At 32.5% G+C, this 19318-nt stretch overlaps 1 protein-coding gene across 7 annotated transcripts in view; it reads right to left on the bottom strand.

The window, feature by feature from the left end:
- Positions 1–246: 246 nt before the first annotated feature.
- LOC148953471 (ETS homologous factor-like) overlaps positions 247–19318 on the bottom strand; it is a 75356-nt gene continuing 56284 nt past the window's right edge. For 5 of the 7 annotated variants that reach the window (XM_089087698.1, XM_089087702.1, XM_089087700.1 and 2 more), the window contains exons 7-8: positions 4505–4700; positions 247–572 (exon numbers count right to left, since the gene is read on the bottom strand). In XM_089087698.1, coding sequence (XP_088943824.1) covers positions 380–572; positions 4505–4700 — 389 coding nt within the window. In that variant the 3' untranslated portion in view covers positions 247–379. Of the gene's footprint in view, positions 573–4101; positions 4292–4504; positions 4701–19318 lie in introns of all 7 variants that reach the window. The other 2 variants (XR_016141644.1, XM_089087699.1) reach the window with 2 other exon arrangements.

Here is a 19318-nt window from a genome sequence, read left to right as displayed (position 1 = left end):
GGTCAAACAAAAAGTAAGGCGTACTTGTGTGGAATAGAAAGAGGTCATACAAAAATATTTAAAGGAATGAGGGGCATCTTGGGAGGCAGGAAAGAGTGAAGCTCTGAACAGAGCAAGGTGGAGGAGGAACGTTTTGGTCTCAGGTGGCTTGTGGTGCAATGAGTCCATGGTGCAATGTGGTGCATCAGCAGTGGTAGTTTTTGTCTAATCCCAGATAATGTCTTGATAGTTAAAACTAGCTGCTTCAAAACAAAATATATTATGAAAAAATATGTGCTTCGTAACACTATAAAAACAACTTTCTCAATCACAAATAAATTCCGCAACAACTTCTTGGTATGTCACATATTTGCACTATAGTCTTTGAATATATAAGATTCTATGGATATAACTCATATGAAATTTCTTCATATTTTGAGAGGTTGGATATTGAATTGTTTGTCAGATTTTGCTGGCATCGGAGGTTTTCAAAGTTTGGGTCTGCTGGTCTCCAATTGACTGCATTCGGCCCGAATTTGTAAACAAGACGTCTACCAAGGACGGGTAGGAAAACCCGACTTTTGTAGTAGTACCTAGAAGAAAAGATGAATTACAGAACATATTCTATTTTATCAATACAAGGACGCCACTCCAAATAGGTTTAATATTAATAAAGGGACAACTAATTTCTTATGGCCCTTTATAGCATTAAATAAAAAAAAAAGTTTTTTTAAATGAAAGTAAGGAGCGACATTAAAACTTAAAACGAACAAAAATTATTCCGTATATGAAAAAGGCTGTCCCCTCCTCAGCACCTCGCTCTTTACGCTAAAGTTTTTTATTGTTAAAAAAAAAATATAGTTGTGAGAAAGTCAAACTTTAACGTAAAGAGCGAGACGTTTAGGAGGAGAACTCCTCTTTCATATAAAAACTAATTTCTTTTCGTTTTATCGTTTAACGTAGCTCCTTACTTTCATTAATAAAATATTGTTTTTTTTTATTTAATTTTTGAACGTTTTTTAATTAATTAAGGTTCTGATATCAGCTCACCGTACATGAATAATTAAAACTAAAATTTCATTTTAATTTACTTTTATTTGGTTAAATGGCTTTCTCGAAACTTGTTTCATTTTATTTACGACCGTTTTTATTAGTAATAAATATACGTAACTTACGAATTAACTTACGTAACGAACTTCTATATTCATATATTTTTAATACGTATATTAGGGGGTTCGCCCCCTAGTAAATACCTTGCTCTTTAAGCTAAAGTTCGAATTTTGTTCCAATTCTTTAAAAATGACCGCTTAATCACAAAGGCCGTTAATTAGAATAAATAGCTCTTATGAAAGTACTAAAAAATCTTTGGCTTAAAGAGCGAGGTATTGACTAAGGGGTGAACTCAATCATATATGTAATATTTTCTGTTCGTTTAAAGTTTTGATGTTGCTGCTTTTGCAGTTGAAAAACTTGTTTTTTTATATTTAATTTCTGATCTTTTTTTAAATAATGCTGGGAAGTCCGGCGTCCCCTTCATAGCAATGTCCCTTCCCCCATGAAAACTTCCTTCATGGAAAGATCCTCCCACATAACCCCCGACCCCGCCCCCCACTACCAGGAAAAATCTCCCCTGAAAACATCTGTACTGTATACTTCCCAATAACCAATACTATATGTTAACATTGGGTAAAGTTCATAACTTCCAGCCCTCCTCCCGGGAACTTCTGGGGATTAAGTCATCCTAAAAGACATACTTATAATATTTTCGAACATGCTGAACGAAATGGCTGTCTCAAAATTTTGATCAGGTGACTTTGGGAAAAAAATGAGCGTGGGGGGGCCTAGTTGCCCTCCATTTTTTTGGTCACTTAAAAAGGGCACTAGAACTTTTAATTTCCATTCCAATGAGCCCTCTCACGATATTCTAGGACCACTGGGTCGATAAGATCACCCCTGGGAAAAAAAAAACAAAAAAACAAATAAACACGCACCCGTGATCTTTCTTCTGGCAAAAAATGCAAAATTCCATATTTTTTTAAATAGAAGCTTGAAACCTCTAAAGTAGGATTCTCTCATACGCTGAATATGATGGTGTGATTTTCATTAAGGTTCTATAACTTTTAGGGGGTATTTCCCCCTTTTTTCGAAAATCAGCCAAATTTTCTCAGGCGCGTAACTTGATGGGTTTGATGGGTAGGATTAAACTTGATGAAACTTATATATTTGAAATTAGCATTAAAATCTGATTCTTTTGATGTATCTATTTGTATCAAAATACCTTTTTCTAGAGTTTCGGTTACCATTGAGCCGGGTCCCAATAACCAATACTATATGTTAACATTGGATAAAGTTCATAGCTTTCAGCCCTCCTCCTGGGGGCTTCGAGGGATTAAGTCATCCTAAAAGACATAATTATAATATTTTCGACCATGCTGAACAAAATGGCTATCTCAAAATTTTGATCGGGTGACTTTGGGAAAATAATGAGCATGGGAGGGAGTCTAGTTCCCATCCATTTTTTTGGTCACTTAAAAACGGTACTACAACTTATAATTTCCGTTCCAATGAGCCCTCCAGCAATCTTCTAGGACCAGTGGGTCGATACGATCACCCCTGGGGAAAAAAAAAAAACAACAAAAAACAAATAAACACGCATCCGTGATCTTTCTTCTGGCAAAAAATGGAAAATTCCACATTTTTGTAGATAGGTGCTTGACACCTCTACAGTAGGGTTCTCTTATACGCTCAATATGATGGTGTGATTTCCATTAAGGTTCTATAACTTTTAGGGGGTCTTTTCCCCTTTTTTTGAAAATCAGCCAAATTTTCTCAGGCACATAACTTTTGATAGGTAAGACTAAACTTGATAAAACTAAAATATTTGAAATCAAAATTAAAATCTGATTCTTTTTATGTATCTATTGGTATCAAAATTTCGTTTTTTAGAGTTTCGGTTGCCATTGAGCCGGGTCGCTCCTTACTTACAGTTCGTTACCACGAACTGTTTGATAAGAAATTATTTATAATTTCTCATGGAAAATTAATGTCCCATAATAAAGGGACATTTACGTCCCTTTATTATATGTCCCTTTAAATAAAGGGACAAATAATAAACTAAGGGAAAAATAATTTCTGAGAACACACAGGCGTGACAAAAAGAAGAAAAAAATTCGTAATGAAGAGAAAACGAGGATAAAACAGCCATTGAAAAATTGAGAAAATGTGCAAATATTTCGGTCGAGACCTTCAATGGACCGTCTTCAGCGCAGAATAAAAATAAAGATAAAAGTCCGAAGGACAATATAAAAAACCAAGCCTTAAAACAAGCGCTAAAAAAACTAAAAGAAGAAGACCCTTTCTAGGTAACGATGAATCGATAACTGAATAAAAATTAAGATAGCGAATGGCATTTCAAACGTACGATTTAAGTTTGAAATGCCATTTACTATCGTAATTGGCTTGTTTGTTTTAAGGCTGCTTGTTTTAATTGGTTTGTTTTTCGCTAGTTTCGCTAGCTTCCTTTAATTTACTTTATATAATTACAAAATTTAGCCAAAGCTTTACTTTGTCACCAATGAACATCCACCGGGTTTTAATCGACCAATTTTACCTAATCACATGGCTTAAAAGTTTAAGCATCTTTTGTATGTAGCTGATTTGTATTATATTCATGAATGGTGCAGTGAAATAATATGATGCAATGGTGCAATGAATGGTGCAATGGTGCAGCAAAATAATATGATGCAGTGGTACTAATTAATTAATGTTAGGGGTAATAGTCAGGGGGTGTGACAGAGTTTTTATAAATAACTTTTTCAGCATTTTCATGGAAAAAATCCAAAGAAAATTAAATTTGCCTCCCCATCCTAAGATTTTAAAAATACCTTTTTTGGTTCTTAATTTGAAAACAAACTAAAAAAAAATACTTCCTCCCACTCCCCTACATTTTGGGAATTGGTGTCGCTGATTAATCTATATATTACTAATCTATATATTATAATTACTTATATCTATATGTTATATTAATCTATAATTTATATATTAATCTATATATTATATATTATTTATTACATATTATCGATTAATCTATATGTTATCTATCATTTATTATATTATTTTTACCTCATTGCTCTACTAAGCTTTTCATATGTCATTTTAGGGTTGTTCTTGATCCGTCCCCATAAACCAGCCAATTGTTCACTTTTAACAATTCTAAATACACCTTCTTCAACATTCTCCCATCGCATCATTGTTGGACAGTACCTTGGATTGTGCAGTAAGTCTCTGATGAACTCCCATAATCTGCCAATACCTTTAATATATAAAATGTAATTATTTGGCACTAAGAAATTTATTTTACCCTCTACTACTTAGTTAAATGCTTTGATTAATTAAACTACTTAATTGGCTTTGCAGTCGCTCGGAGTACATGGTTCCAATGTCACTGATTTTAGAGAACCCCCTACATATTTTGTGAGTTGGCGTCCCTGATTAATCTATATATTAATTATTATATTATTTTTACCTCATTGCTCTACTAAGCTTTTCATAGGTCATTTTAGGGTTGTTCTTGATCTGTCCCCATAAACCAGCCAACTGTTCACTTTTAACAATTCTAAATACACCTTCTTCAACATTCTCCCATCGCACCATAGTTGGGCAGTACCTTGGATTGTGCAGTAAGTCTCTGATGAACTCCCATAATCTGCCAAAGTTCTTCTCTGAAATAATATGAATATAAAACCTTACATATAAGGAATAATATTTAGACAACTCCATGCTCAACTTCCCTATTTTTATTGATTTGTTATACTTATTTTATTAAACAGTTTAATTGTTCAATGTAAATTTAATTTAGGGCATAATATAGAATACATATAAGGAGAATAGTTAGATAAGTTCTTATTCAAACCCTGTTTTAGCTATTGATTTATTTAGTTATGTATTTCATTTATTATATTGAGAATATTTAGATAACATAATCTTTCAAAACTGTTTTAGCTAATGATTTATTTTGATATTTATCTAATATATTATATTTTATTATTATCCATTATTATTTGTTATATATATTATATATTTTATTATTATTACATTATATTTATTATTATATTATTTTATATATTTTGCAAATCTTTGTTCCTTGATGGTTTATTTTAACTTTAATTTTGCTCAGGTTTACACGCGACTGATGAGAGGAGCGAAAAGAATCTTTTGAGCATCAATTAAGGTTCAAAGGGCGTAAGTGTAATTATTTATGGAGAAGGAAGAAAGAGTAGTTTAGATTGAAGTATCTTTTTAGCATCTGAGCATAAACCTACTTTAATTGATTCTAAATTTTAGCAAGGTGAAAGTTGAGCAAGTATTGTGAACTAATTTCTAAAAAAATATTACCCCCTTTCCCAGTAGAAAAAAACTGATACACGATAACTCCCAGGGGCCTCCTGGTATATTTAAAAAAAAATATGCTAAAACAATTAAAATGTAACTGCTTGGAGCTATGAAGTTCATTTTTGCCCTCTACTACCTAATTAAATTTCTTGTGTTAATTAAGTGTTTTGATTAATTAAAATACTTAATTGGATGTTGCTCGGATTACATTGTCATGCATTGTTTCTCGGAGTACATGTACATTGTCTCGGACTGTCATTGATCTTAGAACATAAAACTAAATTATACTAATTAATTAGTTAATCAATGTGTGAAAGAATAAATAAATTACTTTTTGAAACATTTAGCCTTATCCTGTCATAAAAAAATACAGCTTTAGCAATAAAAAAAAGAAATCCATAGTTTCTTTTAAACAAAGAAACTTTGTTGACATAACCCCAGTAAATACTTTTAAGACAAATACTTTAAAGTACAAAACGTTTAAGTACACACTTAATACTTAGATGCATCAGAAACGTCCTTTCGTTATTTTACCCGTAGAAGCTACTTAATTGTCTAGTTAGTTCGAAGTCCATTCAAATTTCGAAGTGCACAATTTCTGTGTCTCTGGTTCGCTGTAGTTTGTGTTTGCTTTCATAGAATGGAAAAATAATTCGAATAGACTTCGAGTTTTTTTGTGGTTGAAAACTAAATAACTAGTTGGTTTATATTCTCTTATATATTTCATTTAATCCCTACCACACAATCCTCCCCCCCCCAAAAAAAAATTCTATACGACGACTACCTGGGGTCACCTGAGAAATAAGAAAATGTGTTAACAGATAAAATGAACAAAATAAAATAAACATAAAATAATTAAATTAAAAAAAAAAAAATAAGTATCACTTATTTTTACACACACAAAACAAAATATACAAAAATAAAATTATTTGACACCAAGAAATGTATTTTCTTCTCTTTTTCAAGCGCAGATCTTTCTTCCCTTAATTAACAGAAGTATTTCGTATCCTAAAAGTTTAGACAGTATGAAACTTGGTAAAATTAGTAATTAAATAGTAAAAGCTAGACATCTCATCCCCAAGAAAGTTTTTGAGATTAGCTTCAGAAGTGAAACTCTTTTCACCATTATGCTTCAGAGCCGAAAGATAAAGTTAGTGATACTCAATTATTAAATAGTAACCAGGTTCTTCGCTCTGAAGAAAACTTCTTTGGTTTTCGACCGAAGTTGGCATACACAACCTTGAAGTATCTGTAGAGGCTTATACAATTTTTGTAAAAATTTTAAATGTAATGAGAACAAAGGATATTCAACAAAAGTGATTCATTGATTTATTTTATGCAAAAAATTGCTAACCCAAAACGGAGATCAAACGCCTGTTTTGGATTTTTTGACAAATTTGAACTTGCATTAGTTGAAAAACGTTCAGAAATTAAATTAAAGGGGCCGTCCCCTGCTCAACACCTCGCTATTTGCCCTAATGTTTTTATTGTTTTAAAAAGTAGAGTTGTGACGAAGAGTCAAACTTCAGCGTAAAGAGCGGCGTTGAGGAGGGGACAGCCCCTTTTATAGACGGAGAAATATCTGTTCATTTTAGTTTTAATGTCACTCCTTACTTTCAATTAAAAAAGCTTGTTTTTTTTTATTTAATTGTTCACTAAGAACTATATCTTAGCAACGAAGTGAAACTTCAGAAACGAAACTTTTTTCAATGCAATCTTTTTCAGCACAAAGACAAAGTTAGTGAAGCTCTAATATTAAAAAAAGGCAACGTTCTATGACAACTTCTGGTTATTACTCAAAGCTGAGATACTCAATTTTGAATAATCTGTTGGATTTTGTAAAGTTTTCACAGTTATGAGTACTAAGCTTAACAAATACGAGATTCAGCCAAATCGATTTCCTGATTTACTTTATTCTATGTTAAAAAGTGGTAAATCAAACGCAGGCCAGACGCCTGTTTGAGAATTTTTTTAAAAACTGTTTTATTTTTTACTGTTCAATAAGACCTATATTTTAGCAACCAAATGAAACTTCAGAAATGAATTTTTTTGCGCCACAATGTTTTCAGCTCAAAGATAAAGTTATTGAAGCTCTATAACTAAATAATGGCAACGTTCTTCCCTATGAAGAGAATATTCGTTTTTATCATCCAAAGTTGACGTACAAAATTTTGAATAAACTGTAGGATTTTTGAAAAGATAGCAAAGATAACCAATCAATCAAACATATCTAACACATTAAACACATCAAACATATCAAACCAAAAATAACCAATATGACATTCAACCAAATCAATTCATTGATTTACTTCATTTTATTCTAAAAAACGGTGGCCTAAATGCTGGTCCAACACCTGTTTGATTTTTTTTTTGTCAAGCTATTTTATTATTTACTGTTAAATAAGAACAATAATTTAGCAACCAACTGAAAATTTAGTAGTGAAACTTTATCAGCAACAAAGTAAAGTTAGCAATGCTAGTAGGGTAAGAGGTTCCATTTCTCGGCCTTTACGTTCCCTGGAAGCTTTCCAAGACAGATTAGCAGACTGGTTATTTGGCAACCCATGCCTGAGACATTACACTTACGCGTGAACATTTTAAAAAGATAATCTGCCTTGGAAACAGTTTGATGTGTTCGGGGAAATTACGTTCCTTGGCGTTGATTGACATTGGCAAAAAAGGGGTAATTAGTGATAGGATAATTTTTTAACATGAAATCTCTGAATAAAATATTTTTGGAGCATGTACTTGACGATGGAGAAAAAGGGTTAAGGTGATTAGCAATTACGAGCGGGGATTCCCCACTTGTTCCTAAACATTGCAAAAAAGATAGTCAAATTGCGTATTTAGGAATGGTTTTTTAGGGAAGCTGTCAAACACCCAATTTGCAAATACTTCAATGTGTTGTCAATTTAAAATAGTTTAGAAATAAAAAATTTAACAAGAAATGACTGAAAAGTGTTTTGGGAGAGATGGGGTGATTGTGTACTGTATAATACACATGTGATGTTTGGACAGTGTTGTCAATTTAAAATGGTTTAACGTTCCCTTCGTTCTCCCATTTCTGAGGACAGGGGAGGGGGGGTCAATTTTGGAGGGAAAATCAAAATGCTCAGAATCGAAAATAAATGGGATCTGCCTCAAGGGGAAGGCTCAGAGGCCCTTCGTTCCCCCATTTCTGAGGGCAGGGGAGGGGGGAGGGTCAATTTTGGAGGTGAAACCAAAAATACTCAGAATAGAAAAAAAACTGGATCTGCCTCACGGGCACGGATCAGAGGCCCATCATTCCCCCATTTCTGAGGGCAGGATAGGGGGGGTCAATTTTGGAGGGGAAACAAAATGCTCAGAATCGAAGATAATTTCCATTCGTCTTAGTTTTTTTTAACGATGCTCCTTATTTCTAGTTGAAAATGCTTATTTTTTAATTTAATTGGGAATGAAAAGTCAAACTCTAACATAAAGAACCAGATATTTTGGAGGGGGTAGCTAACTTCATATACGGGATAATTTCCATTCGTCTTAGTTTTTAACGATGCTCCTTATTTATAGTTGAAAATGCTTATTTTTTAATTTATTTGGGAATGAAAAGTCAAAGTCTAACATAAAGAACGAGGTATTTCGGAGGGGGTAGCTAACTTCATATACGGGATAATTTCCATTCGTCTTAGTTTTTTAACGATGCTCCTTATTTCTATTTGAAAATACTTATTTTTTAATTTAATTGTGATGAAAAGTCAAAGTCTAACATAAAGAACAAGGTATTTTGGAGGGGGACTCATTACTGATATTAATATTAGTGCGTAAAAGCTACAAACTGACAGAAATATCCAGAACTTTTTTTTTTCTTATAGCCTTGACTTTGAAGATATTTCTTCATCTTAATTGGCTTTAGATATATCATGCAAAATAAACTAGCCTAACAGTCATTGCTTTGTCGAATTTTGAGCAAAACAAAAGGATTGTATCACCTGATTGGCCCGTTTTCCAACTTTTACCTTGAGAATCGATGTTGTTAGCAGAATTTCAAAAGGATCGTATATTAGTGCTGGCGTATCTGATGACGATGCTCCTTATTTCTAGTTGAAAATGCTTATTTTTTAATTTAATTGTGATGAAAAGTCAAAAGTCTAACATAAAGAACAAGGTATTTTGGAGGGGGGCTCGTTACTGATATTGATATTAGTGCGTAAAAACTACAAACTGACAGAAATATACAGAACTTTTTTTCTTATAGTCTTGACTTTGAAAACATTTCTTCATCTTAATTGGCTTTAGAAATATCCTGCAAAATATACTAGCCTAACAGTCATTGCTTTGTCGAATTTTGAGCAAAACAAAAGGATTGTAACACCTGATTGGCTCGTTTTCCAACTGTTATCTTGAGAGTTGATGTTGTTAGCAGAATTTCAAAAGGATCGTTTATGAGTGTTGGCGTATCTGATGAAATAAAAATGCTTATTTTTTAATTTAATTAGGGTGAAAAGTCAAAGTCTAACATAAAGAACAAGGTATTTCGGGGGGGGGGCAGCTCACTTCATATACGGGGTAATGTCCATTCGTCTTAGTTTTTTAACGATGCTCCTTATTTCTAGTTGAAAATGCTTATTTTTTAATTTAATTGTGATGAAAAGTCAAAAGTCTAACATAAGGAACAAGGTATTTCGGAGGGGGGCTCGTTGCAAGGATCCCCCCACTGGTTCCTGGCAGTAGGCTACGCATATCAAATTCCTGTACTGTGGGTTAGGTAACATAATTAAACACGCTTTTACAATCGGAATTCATTGATTGACATTTGCAAAAAAGGGGTAATTAGTGATTGGAAAATTTTTTAACGTGAAATCTCTGAATAAAATATTTTTGGAGCATGTACTTGACGATGGATAAAAGGGTTAAGGTGATTAGCAATTACGAGCGAGGATCCCCCCACTGGTTCCCGGCAGTGGGCCATGCATATGGTATGAAATTGCTGTACTGTGAGCCGACTTGCTAGCGAAAATGAATTCTATGGGTCGTATAGGAATTGGTCATTTTGAATATCTTTCGTGAAATGCAAGAATTGGAATATTTCAGTAGTGTTTTGTTGTGCTTTACCTTGTCACAGTTACATTCTCTTGATTTTTCAAAAGTTCATTTTGAATATCTTTCGTGAAATGCAAGAGTTGAAATATTTCAGTAGTGCTTTGTTGTGCTTTACATTGTCACAGTTACACTCTGTTGATTTTCAAAGTTCATTTAGAATATCTTTCTTTGAAATGCAAGAGTTGGAATATTTCAGTAGTGTTTTGTTATGGTTTACCTTGTCAACGCTACATTCTCTTTATTTTTTGAAGTTTATTTTGAATTTATGTGGTTGAAATGCAATAGTTGTAATATTTAACTAGTGTTATGTCGTGGTTTACCTTGTAACAGTTACATTCTGTTGATTTTTCGAAGTTCATTTTGAATTTCTGTCGTGAAATGCAAGAGTTGGAATATTTCAGTAGTGTTTTGTTGTGCTTTACCTTGTCAAAGTTACATTCTGTTGATTTTCAAAGTTCATTTTGAATTTCTTTCCTTGAAATGCTAGAGTTGAAATATTTCAGTAGTGTTTTGTTGTGCTTTACCTTGTCACAGTTACATTCTCTTAATTTTTCAAAAGTTCATTTTGAATTTCTTTCGTGAAATGCAAGAGTTGGAATATTTCAGTAGCGTTTTGCCGTGGTTTACCATGTCACAGTTACATTCTCTTGATTTTTCAAAGTTCATTTTGAATTTCTTTAGTGAAATGCAAGAGTTTGAATGCTTATTTATTGTTTCGTCGTGGTTTACCTTGTCTCCGTTACCATCCCTTTATTTTTCAAAGTTCATTTTGGATTTCTTTCCTTGAAATGCAAGAGTTGGAATATTTCAGTAGTGTTTTGTTGTGCTTTACCTTTCCAAAGTTACATTGTGTTGATTTTCATAGTTCATTTTGGATTTCTTTTATTTAAATGCAAGAGTTGTAATATTTCAGTAGTGTTTTGTTGTGCTTTAGCTTTTCAGAATTACATTTTGCTTATTTTTCAAAGTTCATTTTGAATCTCTTTCGTGAAATGCAACAGTTAGAATGCCTTGGTCGGGGGTCGTCGTGGTTTAAATTGTCACAGTTACATTATCTTGATTTTTCAAAGTTAATTTTGAATTTCTTTCGTTGAAAATGCAAGAGTTGGAACATTTCAGTAATGACTCGTTGTGCTTTAACTTGTCACAGTTACATTCTCTTGATTTTTCAAAGTTCATTTTGAATTTCTGTCGTGAAATGCAGGAGATGGAATATTTCAGTAGTGTTTTGTTGTGCTTTACCTTGTCACAGTTACATTCTGTTGATTTTCATAGTTCATTTTGAATTTCTTTCATTGAAATGCAAGATTTGGAATATTTCAGTAGTGTTTTGTTGTGCTTTACCTTGTCACAGTTACATTCTCTTAATTTTTCAAAGTTCATTGTGAATTTCTTTCGTGAAATGCAAGAATTGGAATATCGTTTCTTCAACTGAAAGTAAGGAGCAACATCAAAACTTAAAAACGGACAGAAAATTGAGGATGTTTCCAAAATATTTGGGATTCATTAATTTTAGTGTTGCCAGTCAGAAGCTATGAGTTTGAGAAAATTGCCTGATTATCGAAAAATGAAGAAACAGACACAGAATTTATCGGTTTGAAAAAATCATCTTATGGTGTTATATTTGAACGTGCATTTTTATTATTGTCAATGGAACTTGAAGAAATTGACTGTTATCATTGGATAGTGAACTATAACATGTTTGAGTATGATAAAAGCTTGTGGAGTACTACATTATATTGTATAAACAGACTGGGATTCTATGATAGAGTGATTCCACCACTTAATAATAGTGGTCAGGAACTGAGAAATGTCCAGGAGGAAGTCATTGAAATTTGCAGCTTTTTTGGGGTTAACGCACTCTTTTTAAAGTTCACTGGAACCACAAATAAAGTCTAAATTTAAAAGTGCTATTCTAGGGTTTTACTTTTCAATCTCGAAAAATCTAAATCTCCTAAACGTGAAGGGATTTATCCCTACTTTCAGGACGAGTTAATATCCAGTATGTCCTGGATACTTAACGACATACCTGATCATGATATATGCATTAGACATGGTAAAAACTATTCCATATCATGGGACCATCGTTTCTGGATGTTTAAGAGTGAACGTGTGTATGACTATGTGTCATAATATAATTTTGTATTAATATTCTACATAGCATTATCTCATTAAAAATATATTATGCATTACATTGTTATATTTGCGTTATTTTTAGAGTAAGCTAGCATATCAACAGTTTAGAATGTATATTAAAACATCGGAGATTTGAGAAAAGGAATTTGCATACATCTAGTGTCGGACGCATGAGGTAACATTGACAAAATCTAGAGATCCGAATAAATAAATTCTTTATCAACCACCATTATTGGATATTTCATTTTTTCCTTATGAACAAATTGTGAGTAGATAAGTAAGTAAGAAACCAACTCTTTCTTGAATTCAACTCGTTGATACACAAAAAAGATATTTTATTCAAGAAAATATGAAAATATTTGTAAGTAAGTAACACACTCTTTCTTGAAGTCACCCCTTGGATACACAATACAGATACTTTATTCAAGAAATTATGAAAAAATCGCAGGTAAATAACAAACTCTTTCTTGAATTCCCCATTTGGATGCAGAATACAAAAATTTAATTCAAGAAATTATGAAAAAAATGTAAGTAAGTAAGTAACAAACTCTATGCTTTTTCAGCATCAATTGTCAGATATTTCGAATGATATATGAAAAGTCGACATAGCTTTATTTGATTTTTTAAGGTTAATTTAGACGAGGTTAAGTGGGCACACGTAACCGCGTCTAAATTGACCTTAAAAAATTAAATAAAGCTATGTTGACTTTGTATATTTTATTCAACATATCCGACAATAGATGCAGAAAAAGTATAGAGCTTGTTATTTACTTACGTACATTTTTTTTCCCATAATTTCTTGAATTAAATTTATGTATTGTGCATTCAAATGGGGAATTCAAGAAAGAGTTTGTTACTTACTTGCAATTTTTTCATAATTTCTTGAATAAAGTATCTGTATTGTGTATCCAAGGGGTGACTTCAAGAAAGAGTATGTTACTTACTTAATAATATTTTCATATTTTCTTGAATGAAATGTCTTTTTTATGTATCCAAGAGTTGAATTCAAGAAAGAGTTTGTTACTTACTTACTTACCTACTAAAAACTTTTTCATAATGAAATAATGACATATCCAACAACGGATGTTGATAAATAATTTATTCATTCTGATATCTAGATTTGGTCAATGTTACCTCATTTGTCCGACAATAGATGTATGCAAATTCCTTTTCTCAAATCTCCGATGTTTTAATATACATTCTAAACTGTTGATATGCTAGCTTACTCTAAAAATAATGAAAATATAACAATGTAATGCATAATATGTTTTTAATGAAATAATGCTATGTAGAATATTAATACAAAATTATATTATGACACATAGTCATACACACGTTCACTCTTAAACATGAAGAAACGATGGTCTCATGAAATGGAATAGATATTACCATGTTTAATGCATTTATCACGATCAGGTATGACCTTAGGTATCCATGTGCAAAGAACCTGATCTCGTCTTCAGGACGATAATAAACCCCTTCAAATATAGGACACTTAAATTCTTCTAGATTGAAAAGTGGAATCCTAGGGTCACACTTTTGAATTAAAACTTTATCTATAGGTACATTACCCTTTACATAGAGTGCTTCAACCCCGAAAAAGCTGCAAATTTCACTGACTTCCTCCTGGACATTTCTCAGTTCCTAACCACTATTATTAAGTGGTGTAATCACTCTATCGTAGATTCCCAGTCTGTTTATACGATGTAATGTAGTACTCCACAAGCGTTTATCATACTCATACATGTTGTAGTTCACTATCCAATGATAACAGTCAATTTCTTCAAGTTCCATTGACAATAATAAAAATGCACATTCAAATATAACACCATAAGATGATTTTTCAAACCGATAAATTCTGTGTCTGTTTCTTCATTTTTCAATAATCAGGCAATTTTCTCAAACTCATAACTTTTGACTGGCAACACTAAAGTTAATGAATCCTAAATCTTTTGGAAACAGCCTCTATTTTCTGTCCGTTCTTAAGTTTTGACGTTGCTCCTTACTTTCAGTTGAAGAAACGATATTCCAATTCTTGCATTTCACGAAAGAAATTATAAATGAACTTTGAAAAATTAAGAGAATGTAACTGTGACAAGGTAAAGCACAACAAAACATTACTGAAATATTCCAACTCTTGCATTTCAATGAAAGAAATTCAAAATGAACTATGAAAATCAACAGAATGTAACTGTGACAAGGTAAAGCACAACAAAACACAGCTGAAATATTCCAACTCTTGCATTTCACGACAGAACTTCAAAATGAACTTCGAAAAATCAAGAGAATGTAACTGTGACAAGGTAAAGCACAACAAGTCACTACTGAAATATTCCAACTCTTGCGTTTCAACGAAAGAAATCCAAAATGAACTTTGAAAAATCATGAGAATGCAGCTGTGACAAGGTAAACCACGACAAGACACTACTGAAATATTCCAATTCTTGCATTTCACGAAAGAAATTCGAAATGAACTTTGAAAAATCAAGAGAATGTAACTGTGACAAGGTAAACCACTACAATACACTACTCAAATATTCCAACTCTTGCATTTCAATGAAATAAATAAAAATTTAATTATTAAAATCAACAGAATGTATCCGTGAAATGGTAAACCACAACAAAACACTACTGAAATATTCCAACTCTTGCATTTCACGACATAAATTCAAAATGAACTTCGAAAAATCATCATAATGTAAGTGTGACAAGGTAAAGCACAACAAGTCAATACTGAAATGTTCCAACTCTTTCATTTCAACGAAAGAAATCCAAAGTGAACTTTGAAAAATCATGAGAATGTATCTGTGACAAGGTAAACCACGACAAGACACTACTGAAATATTCCAATTCTTGCATTTCACGAAAGAAATTCAAAATTAAATTTGAAAAATTAAGAGAATGTAACTGTGACAAGGTAAAGCACAACAAAACACTAAAATATTCCAATTCTTGCATTTCACGAAAGAAATTCAAAATGAACTTTGAAAAATCAAGAGAATGTAACTGTGACAAGGTAAAGCACAACAAAACACTACTGAAATATTCCAACTCATGCATTTCAATGAAAGAAATTCAAAATGAACTTTGAAAATCAACAGAATGCAACTTTGACAAGGTAAAGCACAACAAAACACTACTGAAATATTCCAACTCATGCATTTCCCGACAGAATTTCAAAATGAACTTAGAAAAATCAAGAGAATGTAACTGTGACAAGGTAAAGCAGAACAAGTCACTACTGAAATATTCCAACTCTTGCATTTCAATGAAAGAAATCCAAAATGAACTTTGAAAAATCATGAGAATGTAGCTGTGACAAGGTAAACCAGGACAAGACACTCCTGAAATATTCCAATTCTTGCATTTCACGAAAGAAATTCCAAATGAACTTTGAAAAATTAAGAAAATGTAACTGTGACAAGGTGAAGCACAACAAAACACTACTGAAATATTCCAACTCTTGCATTTCAATGAAAGAAATTCAAAATGAACTATGAAAATCAACAGAATGTAGCTGTGACAAGGTAAACCACAACGAAACACTACTGAAATAATCCCACTCTTGCATTTCAATGAAAGAAATCCAAAATGAACTTTGAAAAATCAAGAGAATGTAACTGTGGCAAGGTAAACCACGACAAAACCCTACTAAAGCATTCCAGCTCTTGCATATAACGAAAGAAATTCAAAATGAACTTTGATAAATTAACAGAATGTAACTGTGACAATGTAAACCACAACGAAACACTACTGAAATATTACAACTCTTTCATTTCTCGAAATAAATTCAAAATGAACTTTTAAAAATGAAGATAATGTAACTTTGACAATGTAAAGCACAACAAAACACTACTGAAATATTTCAACTCTGGCATTTCATAGAAAGAAATTAAAAATGAACTATGAAAATAAACAGAATGTAACTGTGACAAGGTAAATCACAACAAAACACTACTGAAATATTCCAACTATTGCATTTCAAGGAAAGAAATCAAAAATGAACATTGAAAAATCAAGAGAATGTAACTGTGATAAGGTAAACCACGACAAAACACTACCGAAGCATTCCAACTCTTGAATTTCACGAAAAAATTCAAAATTAACTTTGAAAAATCAAGAGAATGTAACTGTGACATGGTAAACCACGACAAAACACTACTGAAATATTCCAATTCTTGCATTTCACGAAAGAAATTCAAAATGAACTTTTGAAAAATTAAGAGAATGTAACTGTGACAAGGTAAAGCACAACAAAACACTAGTGAAATATTCCAACTCTTGCATTTCAATGAAAGAAATTCAAAATGAACTTTGAAAATCAACAGAATGTAACTTTGACAAGGTAAAGCACAACAAAACACTACTGAAATATTCCAGCTCTTGCATTTCACGACAGAAATTCAAAATAAACTTCGAAAAATCAAGAGAATGTAACTGTGACAAGGTAAACCACGACAAAACACTACTGAAATATTCCAACTCTTGCATTTCAACGAAATAAATCAAAAATGAACTTCGAAAAATCAAGAGAATGTAACTGTGACAAGGTAAAGCACAACAAAACACTACTGAAATATTCCTACTCTTGCATTTCAACAAAAGAAATTCAAAATGAACTTTGAAAATCAACAGAATGTAACTGTGACAAAGTAAAGCACAACAAAGCACTACTGAAATATTCCAACTCTTGCATTTCACGAAAGATATTCAAAATGAACTTTTGAAAAATCAAGAGAATGTAACTGTGACAAGGTAAAGCACAACAAAACACTACTGAAAAATTCCAATTCTTGCATTTCACGAAAGATATTCAAAATGACCAATTCCTATACGACCCATAGAATTCATTTTCGCTAGCAAGTCGGCTCACAGTACAGCAATTTGATATGCGTAGCCTACTGCCAGGAACCAGTGGGGGAATCCTCGCTCGTAATTGCTAATCACCTTAACCCTTTTATCCATCGTCAAGTACATGCTCCAAAAATATTTTATTCAGAGATTTCACGTTAAAAAATTATCCAATCACTAATTACCCCTTTTTTGCAAATGTCAGTCAATAATTCCGATTGTAAAAGCGTGTTTAATCATGTTACCTAACCCACAGTACAGCAATTTGATATGCGTAGCCTACTGCCAGGAACCAGGGGGGGATCCTTGCAACGAGTCCCCCTCCGAAACACCTTGTTCTTTATGTTAGAATTTTGATTTTCCATCACAATTTAATTAAAAAATAAGCATTTTCAACTAGAAATAAGGAGCATCGTTAAAAAACTAAGACGAATGGAAATTAACCCGTATATGAAGTGAGCTGCCCCCCCCTCCGAAATACCTTGTTCTTTATGTTAGACTTTGACTTTTCACCCCAATTAAATCAAAAATTAAGCATTTTTGTTTCATCAGAGACCCCAGAACTAATAAACAATCCTTTCTAAATTCTGCTAAAAACATCGACTCTCAAGGTAAAAGTTGGAAAACGGGCCAATCAGGTGTTACTATCCTTTTGTTTTGCCCAAAATTTGACAAAGCCATAACTGTTAGGCTAGTTTATTTTGCATGATATTTCTAAAGCCAATTAAGATGAAGAAATGTTTTCAAAGTCAAGGCTATAAGAAAAAAAAGTTCTGTACATTTCTGTCAGTTTGTAGTTTTTACGCACTAATATCAATATCAGTAATGAGCCCCCCACCAAAATAACTTGTTCTTTTTGTTAGACTTTTGACTTTTCATCACAATTAAATATATAAATAAGCATTTTCAACTTGCAATAAGGAGCATCGTCATCAGATTCGCCAGCACTAATATACGATCCTTTTGAAATTCTGCTAACAACATCGATTCTCAAGGTAAAAGTTGGAAAACGGGCCAATCAGGTGTTACAATCCTTTTGTTTTGCTCAAAATTCGACAAAGCAATGACTGTTAGGCTAGTTTATTTTGCATGATATTTCTAAAGCCAATTAAGATGAAGAAATGTCTTCAAAGTCAAGGCTATAAGAAAAAAAAAGTTCTGGATATTTTTGTCAGTTTGTAGTTTTTACGCACTAATATCAATATCAGTAACGAGCCCCCCTCCAAAATACCTTGTTCTTTATGTTAGACTTTTGACTTTTCATTCCCAATTAAATAAATAAATAAGCATTTTCAACTAGAAATAAGGAGCATCGTTAAAAAACTAAGACGAGTGGAAATTAACCCGTATATAAAGTTAGCTACCTCCTCCAAAATACCTTCTTAATTATGTTAGAGTTTTACTTTTCATTCCCATTTAAATCAAAAAATAAGCATTTTTCAACTAGAAATAAGGAGCATCGTTAAAAACTAAGACGAATGGAAATTATCCCGTATATGAAGTTATCTACCCCCTCCAAAATACCTTGTTCTTTATGTTAGAGTTTGACTTTTCATTCCCAATTAAATTAAAAAATAAGCATTTTCAACTAGAAATAAGGAGCATTGTTAAAAAAACTAAGACGAATGGAAATTATCTTCGATTCTGAGCATTTTTGTTTCCCCTCCAAAATTGACCCCCCTCTCCTGCCCTCGGAAATGGGGGAATGAAGGGCCTCTGAGCCTTCCCCTTCAGGCAGATCCCGTTTATTTTCGATTCTGAGTATTTTTGGTTTTCCCTGCAAAATTGACCCGCCCCCCCTCCCCTGCCCTCAGAAATGGGGGAACGAAGGGCCTCTGAGCCTTCCCCTTGAGGCAGATCCCTTTTATTTTCGATTCTGAGC

The sequence above is a fragment of the Artemia sp. Qi Xiang Cuo genome, chromosome 4 (assembly GCF_049724085.1).
Source record: "Artemia sp. Qi Xiang Cuo chromosome 4, ASM4972408v1, whole genome shotgun sequence".
Classification (NCBI taxonomy): domain Eukaryota; kingdom Metazoa; phylum Arthropoda; class Branchiopoda; order Anostraca; family Artemiidae; genus Artemia; species Artemia sp. Qi Xiang Cuo.
Note: the sequence above shows the minus strand (reverse complement) of the source record. Positions and strands in the feature narration are given on the sequence as shown.